At 32.4% G+C, this 10610-nt stretch overlaps 1 protein-coding gene across 1 annotated transcript; it reads left to right on the top strand.

Annotated features, from left to right (window-relative positions):
• Window positions 1-2120: 2120 nt before the first annotated feature.
• On the top strand, window positions 2121-9603 carry LOC107933887 (uncharacterized mitochondrial protein AtMg00810-like). The gene is made up of 2 exons (XM_016866193.1): window positions 2121-2473; window positions 9309-9603. Exons 1-2 carry the CDS (start codon window positions 2121-2123, stop codon window positions 9601-9603), a joined length of 648 nt encoding a protein of 215 aa, XP_016721682.1.
• The last annotated feature ends 1007 nt before the right edge of the window (window positions 9604-10610 follow it).

The raw sequence follows: 10610 nt of genomic DNA, 5'->3' as shown, positions 1-10610 counted from the left end.
CACCATGAGCAGATTAGGAAACCTGAGAAGCTTATCCACAATGGGTTTCAAAATGTTGACTCTCTTCGAGAATTGTGGATACTTGATTGCCCCGAACTCGAATCTCTTCTGGAAAAAGATGTACTTGTTTCAGTTTGGAAATTATATATTTGGAGGTGTCATATAACACTAATAGTGCAATTCATAATGAATGATAGAGCAGAGTGGTTGAAGATATCCCAAATTCTTGGTGTTATTATTGATCGTCAAAGCATCATCGCAAAGGCAACTTAGGTTTAGCCCTGATCAGTTATTATATGATCATTATTTATCTACATTTTCCCAACATGCGTTAGGGGTTAGAGATTACAGTGGACATCCAGAATCGAAAGAAGCTAGAGAGAACATAGTAAAAAAGTGATGTGGTCACTGTTGTGGATTTGCATGCTTGGAAGAACATATCTCAGAATGAGATATGGGATTTGCCAAACGATTAATGTGGCATACTTCATAATTGAGTTATAATCATGCTCCTTCACATTTGAAACGATGTTTTTGCCCTTTACTTCCTAAAGATTATGAATTGGAAGAAAATGATATAATCTCGTTATGGAGGGGAAAAGGTTTTCTACAGTAAACAAGAGCTGCAAGTCATATTGAAGGTTTAGGTAACTAATAATTTCGAGATCTACTGCACATTTAGTACTAATAAATCTAGATTTGTAATGCATGACCTTGTCTATGATTTAGCTCCACCAGTTGAAGAAATATGCTTGAAATTGGAAGGTGATAAACCTCAAAAATGCTCAGATAGTACTCATCATTTCTCTTATATTGTTGATCAGTATGATGGAGTGAAAAGATTTGAAACATTTGAGAAAAGGAGGATGAGGTGCAAAAAGTTGGCATTAAGTTTACAAGAGAAAATCAGGCAAATGCATTTTCATCATTGGAGATATTGTGCTTTGTGGGCATGGCAAAATGGGATGGATGGGACATTCTTGAAGTCAATGAGCAAGTTGTGAGGTTCCCAAGACTCAAAAAGCTTTCTATAATGTATTTCCCCCAATTGTCAAGAAAGTTGCCCAAACACCTTCATTCTTATCTAAGCTTGTAATTCATAAGTGTGCACAATTGATGGGTTCAGTTTCAAGCCTTTCAATGCTGTACAACTTAAAAATATATAGGGGCACAAAGTTAATGGTTAGCTAGCACGCAGATTTTCTCTCATTGAAAAGAGTCTCTCTTTGAAACATTTTAAAGTTTTCCACTTTCACAGAGAAGTTGTTTCCAAGAACGGTAAAAGTCAAAGATTTGAAGATTAATTGTTAGAAGGAGCTTACACATGTATCACAGAGGGAGTTGGCATTATTAAGGGATTTAAGCTCTCCCTTTGGTACACGGTTAATAATTTTTAAGTAGGCCATATGTGCTTCCGTTGACTTAGGTAGACATGGCAAAAATGTGTTGCTGAAGACTTAGTGATAGATCAGACTGAATGTGATCAAGATGATCCTGAAATAGACATTGATAATGAACCAATCAGGGGAACCAAACCATTGGCTGAAATATATAAGAGGGCCAATGTGGCTGCTATTGAACCAAGTTTTTTTGAAGAAGCTGAAGCTCAACAAATTTGGAAACAGGCCATGCTTGATGAAATGAGCATGATTGACAAGAATTAGACCTGGTAGCTAGTTGCAAGACCAGTCAACAGAAAGTTCATAGGAGTGAAATGGGTGTTTTGAGCCAAGCACAATGCTGATGGAACTCTGAATAAGCTGAAAGCAAGGCTGGTAGTAAAGGGATTTAGTTAGAAGTATGGCATTGATTACTTTGAAACATTTGCACCAGTGGCCAGACTTAACACAATCAGGCTGCTGGTTGCTTTGTCTGTACAGAAGCAATGGAAGATACATCAACTCAATGTAAAATCTGCCTTTTTCAATAGTTTTCCTGATGAAGAGATATATGTTGAGTAGCTTGAAGGTTTTAAAGTAGCAGGTAAGGAAGACAATGTATACAAGCTAGAGAAAGCCTTGTATGGCTTAAAACAGGCACCAAGAGCCTGGTATGATAGAATTGATAGCTATCTAGCTAGCTTGGGGTTCGAGAGAAACATCAGTGAGCCAACCTTATATATGAAGAAGGAAGATGATGAAACACAGCTCATAGTCTCCTTGTATGTGGATGATCTACTAGTGACAGGAGGCAATAATGCCATAATGGCTGATTTCAAAGGAAAAATAGAAAGGATGTTCGAGATGTCAGATTTGGGAAAAATGTCCTACTTCCTTGGCATGGAATTGTCTCAAACTCAGCAAGGTGTTTTCCTAAGCCAGAAGGCATTTGCCTTGAAGATTCTGAACAAGTTCTCCATGTTGAATTGTAAAGCAGCAAGCACACTAGTTGTTGTTGGAGAAAATTTGACCAGCCAAGGTGATTTCGAGAGAGTAGCTGAGTCAACTTATAAAAGCCTGGTGGGATGTTTGCTGTATTTAACAGCCATAAGACCAAACATCATGTTTGTGTAAGTCTCTTGTAACATCCTAATTTTCAGTAGTGTCGAAAACAGTGATTTGAGATCACTAAATCTGACGGGTGAGTTTGAAAATTTAATAAAATTAAAATAATGAGTCAAATGTGACATTAAAAGTATTTTTGAATTAGTGAATTTTGAGAATTAGAAGAATTTATGAGGTAAATTAGGTCAAAAAAGAGGTATCGACACCTCGAATTCATAAACCGAGCCATAAATATTTTACAAATATTTATTGAGTGTAATTGAGTTAGTAATAAAGTTTCGTTAAAAAAATTTAACATTTTGATAGTCAATTTAATAAAAAGTACTAATTTGAAAAAGGTGCAAAGTTTATTTAAATGATTAAATTTCTCAAATAATAAATAAGAAGGATTTAAAGAGCAATTGGGCCTAAATTTACATAGGCTGGACGGCAAGGACAAAGAAATAAGCAAGAAAACAATGTGAAATAAGGGCAAAATTAGAAATTTTGCAAATTAACTAAATAAAATAAAGACTAAATTGAAAATTCTAGATATTTCTTCATTGTTCTTCAGCCAAAACGCCATAGGAGAGTCTTTCAAGCTGGTTTTTCATTTTTTACACCATGTGAGTTCAATTCTTGCTTTTACTTTGTAATTTTTATGTTTTTGTGACTTTTACAATTAGGTCCAACTACTGAATTCATTAGTTTTTGATTCTATGTGTGAGTTTGAAAGTTACTATGAATGAGTGCTGGAATTTTATGATGAATAATCATGTATTTGAAGCTTTAATTTAATTATATGATGATTTTATTAAGTGATTTTAACATTAACTAAATAAAATAAACACTAAATTGAAATTCTAGATATTTCTTCATTGTTCTTCAGCCAAAACGCCATAGGAGAGTCTTTCAAGCTGGTTTTTCATTTTTTACACCATGTGAGTTCAATTCTTGCTTTTACTTTGTAATTTTTATGTTTTTGTGACTTTTACAATTAGGTCCAACTACTGAATTCATTAGTTTTTGATTCTATGTGTGAGTTTGAAAGTTACTATGAATGAGTGCTGGAAGTTTATGATGAATAATCATGTATTTGAAGCTTTAATTTAATTATATGATGATTTTATTAAGTGATTTTAACAGAAATTAATTTTTAGGACTTAATTGTGAAAAGTTGAGAATTAGGGTTTGATGCTGAAATTTTGAATACCAAAGGCTGTATAATAGCTTAAAATGATTAGATAAAGTGTTAATTGAGAAAAATAAGCTCAATTGATGGGTTAATTGATTAGGGATTAAATTGTAAAAATTGTAAAATTTGAGGTAAAAGTGTAATTTCAAAAATTGAAGGGCATAAAGTGTGAAGTGAATTATAATTGAACTAGATACTAATGAATTGAAAATTTTATATTATAAATCTAGAATCTAAAGATAAACACAGGTAAGTTCATGTGGTTGAATTTTATGATTTATTTTTAAAATTAGAGATTATATAATGTATTATTTCATATCTTTGTTAGGGATTATGATTATTGTGATAATATGAAAATCGAAGAAAAAGTTCAAATTCAGCAGAACGCTGTATTGAGTACAATTGTTTCGTGCTATAGTGATGATTGATGGATAAGACTATGGTTGAACCATGACATTGTGTGAATGTAAGACCATAGCTGGGCTATGACATTTCAGTGAAAAGACCATAACTGGGTTATGGCATCATAAATGTAAAACCATGGTTGAACCATGGCATTATATGTATATATGTGTAAGACCATAAGTAGGCTATGGCATCGTAATTGTAATAATCCAAATTTTACGATTATAAAAAAAATGTATTTTCGAGTCTCCGTTACTGAAAAATAGATCCGTAAATAATTATCAAAAATATTTAAAAAGTTAATCGAGTGGTTAATTAGAGTTTAATTAAGTGAATTTAGCTTAATTAAGGATAATTGATACAAGGATTAAATTGAATAAAGTGTAAAAGTTTAATTATAAATTAAAAGAAAATAAAAAGGACAAAAATGAGAATTTTGCCATTTAGCATAAATGAGGCGGCATATAAAGTAAAAATCTAAGATTTTTACTTAGGTTTCAAATTGTAAAATATATATATTTATTAGTAATAAATTATATTAAATTAATTTATTATAATTATATTATCAGATATTTATATGATAAATAAATTAGTACAATGACAAATGTATAGTAAATAAAATATACAAGTGTATGGATAAAAATACATACATTTGTAAAACATGTATTAGATATTAAATAGTTATTTATTATTTTATAAAAGATATTTATTAATTAAATAATTATATTATTAGATTTTATATGATAAATATATTAAATAATGACAAATGTATGGTCATAAATGAATACAAATGTACTAATAATATATACATGAATAAATAAATAATACTTACTATTTAAGTATAAATACATGTGTATATATATATATATATATATGAAAAGAGAAAAAAAAAAGAAGGGAGAGAATAGAAAGAAAAGAAACGAAGCAAACGAAACAGGGAGCAGGAGAAGGAAAGAAAGAAAAAGAGAAAAGAAAGGAGAAAATGGAAAATTCAAGGTATGAAGCTTGGAAGTTTAATAGGTAAGTCAATTTAGCCCTTTTTACTTAATTTTGATGTTTTAGAAGCTTTTGAACAAGACTTTGATGAAATTAAGTTGATATTTTGAAAGTTATTAGATTTCTAGATAAAGTTCATGTTTAGTAAAATGATGAAATAAGGGTTTAATTGATAGAAATTTCAAGTTAGAAATGAAATAAGGATTGAATTGTAAAGTAATTCATAAGTTTTATGTTGAAGGGCTAATTTTTAAAGTTATTATGGATGAGTACTGGAAACATATGATGAATAAACATATAATTGAAGCTTTAATTTTGATATATGATAATTTTATCAAGTAAAATTAATGGAAATTGATTTTAGCACCTAATTGTGAAAATATTTGGAATTGAAGTCTAATGCTGAAGTTATGATTTCTAAAAGTTTTAAAGTAGTTTAAAGTGATAGAATAAAGTGTTAATTGAGAAAAATCAGCTCGATTGAGAGGCTAATTGAGTAGGGACGAAATTGTTATTTATTAAAGTTCGGGGGAAGAATGGTAATAAACAGCTTGCACTAAAACAATATTGGACAGCAGCAGTAGACTAAATTTGAAAAATCACCATAAATTGTAGAAATCGAATTAGAAGATGAAAAAAATATGAAATTAAAGCTTATTGAATCTAGTTTCTCATAGAAGAAACGATGTAAACAATGGATTTGCGAATCATGAGATCTAATGAATTTTGTGAGACAAGTTCAGAATGAATTCGGGTTCCCCTGTTCTGACTTTGGAAAATCATCAAAAACTGGATAAAAATAATTATGGGTATAAATTTATATGTTTATAATTCTGAGTCTAGTTTCAAGAAAAATAAACGGGAATATCATTTGAATTCTGTACAAGGAGATAATTAATTTTTAGTGAAGAAGGGCTAGAACTTTCAGACAGCAGAACAGGGGTAACTTTAAAAAATAAACTGTACTTATTGGCTAAACCAAAAATTCTGAAAATTTTATGGTAAGAATATATATGAGTCTAGTTTCAGGAAAAATTATCAGATCTTAATTTTGAGTTCTATAGCTCCAGATATAAATAATTTAGTGACTATGACACAGATGGACAGCTTGAATATTCATAAAAGTAAATAATAAAAATTATAGATGATATTACTTACAAGTGTGTTATATACTTTAAGGATATGGAATGGAGAGGAGGAGGAGGAAAATATATATGAATATTCAGCTAGCATGGCTAATTTGCATCGGGTGAAAATTGGGAAAATGGTAAATTACCAAAATGTCCCTGAATCTTGATATTTTTGCAATTTCGCTAGGTAAGTTCATATAACTTGAATCATATTCTTAAATGCTTGAAATGTATGTTATTTATGTGAATATGATTTGAATGTTCATTGTATAAAAATTGATGAAACATTAACATATTTGATAAAAAGGGGAAGAAATCCCGGTTGAATGAAAGGAAAATTTGATGGATCTCTGAAAAGGAATTGATAGTAAAAAGGATCTAGCCCGGACGGGTGATCTTATCCTGATATAGCCCTCCCGAAGAATATGTGGAAAATGGATTTAGCCCAGACGGTAATCCGAATTAGGGTCTGAATTTAGCCTGGACTGGTAATTCAGATCCAAGCTCGTTTGAGTAATTGTCGTTGCAGGGGATTTAGCATGGACTGGTAATCCCGACAATACTCTATGAGTTTATATTACAGGGGATTTAGCCTGAACTGGTAATCCCACTGTAAGGATGAGGTTCGCGGGAGTGTGCTCTCTGACATGAAATGTGTAAGACCATGGTTGAAAGATACCATGGCAACTTGATATGAAATGTGTAAGACCATGGTTGAAAGATACCATGGCAACTTGATATGAAATGTGTAAGACCATGGTTGAAAGATACCATGGCAACATGACAGGAAATGAATAAGACCATGGTTGAAAGATACCATGGCAACGTGATATGAAATGAACAAGACCATGGTTGAAAGATACCATGGCAACATGACAGAAAATGAGTAAGACCATAGTTGAAAGACACTATGGCATCATGTCAAAGATAAATAAGACCGTGGATGGGAGACGCGATGAAATCTATTGAATAATTGATATTCAGGTAATATGTATCAGATGACGAATGGTTATATAAAATGGTTGTGTGAAATGTTTACAAGAACTTGTCATATGAAAATATATGTACAAAATAGTTGTATGAAATAATTATGAAGATAGATAAACGAAATAAGAATAAGTACATGAAATATAATTTATGTTAAGTTTGATATAAACTTTACCGGAATAAATATACATAAAATATATGGAAATGATAGAGCATGAAATATTGATATAATGAAATGATTGATATATTCTTATGAAGAAGTGGTAAGAGAATCATATGTTTCATGACATGTACATATATGATTAACTTTGATATGTTGATACAAGGAAATTATGTAAGTAAAGACAATTATTAAACTCAAGTGTGACATGTCGAGAAAATAAGTATATCAATATTGAATTTATATGAAATATGTGCAAGTATACTAACAATGATGTTGTTTGACGCTTAGACAAGTGTCAAGCTATTGATTGAATGGTAACATGTTTAATTATCAGAAGCATTGAAATGCTAAGTACTTAGATGAAAATAAAATTTAAGATTTTGCGAAATTTTTTATGATCCCGATTTAATTTCGGTTGGTTTTTAATGTATGTTTGGGGCTTCGAGGGCCCAATAGAGAGACGTTATGATTATTTTCAAAATATGAATAATAAATGACTTAGAATTATCTGAAAAATGTTCAGTAAACTCCGGTAATGCCTCGTACCTATTCCGGCAATGGATACGGGTAGGGGGTGTTACAGTAATAAAGTGTAAGACCATAGCTGGGCTATGACATTGTAATAAAGTGCAAGACCATGGTTGGGTCATGACAACATATGTGTAAGACCATAGTTGGACTATGGCATTAAGCAAGCGATATACTCAAATTCGTAAGACATTCTCTAATTTGACAAGAAATGGTAAGTGTTATATGAATTAAAGTGATAGAACTCAATCAGTTTTGATATTGAGCTCAATCAAGTGAATTCATCATTTGATATTATGATTGGCAGGGAATATTAGTGAAATGCTTCGTTTATTGTTTTAATTATAACTCATTTTGGTAAGATATACCTATAGACCTATGAACTTACTAAGCTTCCATAAGCTTACTCCTGTGTGTTTGATGTTTTGTGTAGATTGACGTAAGATCGGTGGATCAGATCAACACATCGGAGCACACTATCCAGATTTCATCGGTAGAACTTTTGATTTACAACTTATGGTTTTTATGACATGTATAGGGTTGAATGGAAAAAGGTTAAACCTAAGTTAAGAGTGCGAGAGATGTACATGTATATAATGCATGTTAGTATACATATATTTAGTTGATGATTATGATAGAATGATGAATGAGGTTATTTTGATAAGTTTGGCAAAAATGAATTTTATGATAGTACATTCTATGGAAAAATATGACTTTTAACTTGTATTGGTTGTTGGATTGGAGTATATTGGTAAATAAAAGTATTGTGTGCAGGTTGGTTGTGTAAAGGGTGAGAAAAGTGGCTTTAAAATGTCCTATTTTCGTCCACACGGGTGTGTGTCTTGACCGTGTGTGATGCATTGCCTGGCACATAGGCATGTGGTTTGGTCATGTGTCCTCTGCAACTTAAATTTGAGAAACAGAATACCCAGAATTGAGCACACAGGTAGAGACACGAGCATGTGTCTCGATCGTGTGTGCTACACGACCTAAAACACAGACGTGTGTCTTGGTTGTGTGAAACCTTCACCTAATTTTGGAAAATTTAATTTCCCACACGGCCTAGCACATGGGCGTGTGGCTAGCCGTGTGGCACATGTCAGATAGCTACATAGTTTTGAACACGGCCTGTAGCATGGGCATGTCCTATGTCCCTTGGACCACACGGGCGTGTGAACCCTACATTTTGAAAAAATTTTGAAATTTTGTGAAAAATTCTTTGAGCCCCTGATTTAGTCTCGACTCGATTCTAATACTTATATTGGGCCTCGAGGGCCCATTTAAGGGGCGTTATGAATGATCTCGAAAAATGAATAGTAATTTATTTGAATTATTTGTAATTGTTTTGAAATTGTTGGTAATGTTCCGTAACCTTGTTTCGGTGACAAATATGGGTTAGGGGTATTACATCTCCTATCCAGGTTCATTTATTGTTACAATGCAAGTTATTTTCAAGTTGCCAAAAGAGTTCTCAAGTACATCAAAGGTACACTGAGCTTTGAAATGATGTTCACGAAGGTTGATAGCATAAAGCTACTTGGTTATGCTGATAATGATTGGGCTGGATCAATGGATGGTATGAAAAGCACCACAGGGTATCTGTTTACTCAGCCATTTTTTGTTGGAGTTCGAAGAAGCAAAATGTTGTTTCTCAATCAAATGCTGAAGCAGAATATGTGGCTGCTGCAGGAGCTGTTAATCAAGCTATATGGCTAAGAAAAATCATGGCAAACTTGAATCTACACCAAAGGGAAACAATAAAGATCAAATGTGACAACTAGTCTGCTGTTGCAATTGCAAAGAATCCAATGTTCCATGGGAGAACCAATCATTTCAAGATAAAGTTTCATTTTGTTAGGGAAATGGAACAAGCTCAAGAAGTGAAACTGATTCATTGCAGTTCTGAGGATCAGCTTGCTGATATCTTGACAAAGGCCTTAAGTGTGTCAAGATTCATGGATTTAAGAGGCAAAATAGGAGTTTGCAGCATGCAAGCCAAGGAAGGGTGTTGAAGTTGCCCTGCATACAGCACATGAAGCATCAAGAAGCAGAACAAGCCGCTCGAGCCATGTATACAACTGCTGAAGCACATTGCTACTATTGTATTTCATTTTATTTTGTTATTTTAATTGTTGTTTTGTAATTTAGTCAGATTTGAACTAAGTAGGTAACATATTTGATGTAATTAGGTGAAGTTTGAGCTGATAAATCAGCTTTATAAAGTGTACAAGTCATGTTTTATGAGTTTCAATGTAACTTAGTGGTAGTAGGTAATATTTAGGTGACAATTTGCTCATTTTTTACCAGCTTATGTCTAGTATATGTATTCGCACTATGCCATCTTTCAAGGTTAATGAAAATTCATTAGAATTCTTCATCAATTTTTTTTCTTAATTCTTTGCTTTCATTTGTTCTTCAAGCCCGATTCTGTGTGTTTGCTCAGCAAGTCTCGAGCCTTGAAGCTCAAGTTTCTGTTAACTTCATTCGTCTTTCATTCTTAGTTCCAATAGCAATGTAACTTCGATCTCTTGACCATGCCATGCTTGAACTCATTACCATGCCATTTTGTATCTAAAAGATTGCTTATTATCCATCATTTTACAAAGCAATTGATGGGTTGCCAAATAGCTCAGCAAAGAGTAGCAGAACGAATTGTTGGGAGAAATCAAGTACCTTGTACTACTATGGAGTTTTCTGCAGCTCTAGCAAGAACACTTTCCATG

Source organism: Gossypium hirsutum, chromosome A01 (genome assembly GCF_007990345.1).
Source record: "Gossypium hirsutum isolate 1008001.06 chromosome A01, Gossypium_hirsutum_v2.1, whole genome shotgun sequence".
Lineage (NCBI taxonomy): Eukaryota > Viridiplantae > Streptophyta > Magnoliopsida > Malvales > Malvaceae > Gossypium > Gossypium hirsutum.
The sequence above is the reverse complement of the archived record's forward strand: the minus strand, read 5'-3'. Positions and strand labels throughout refer to the sequence as shown.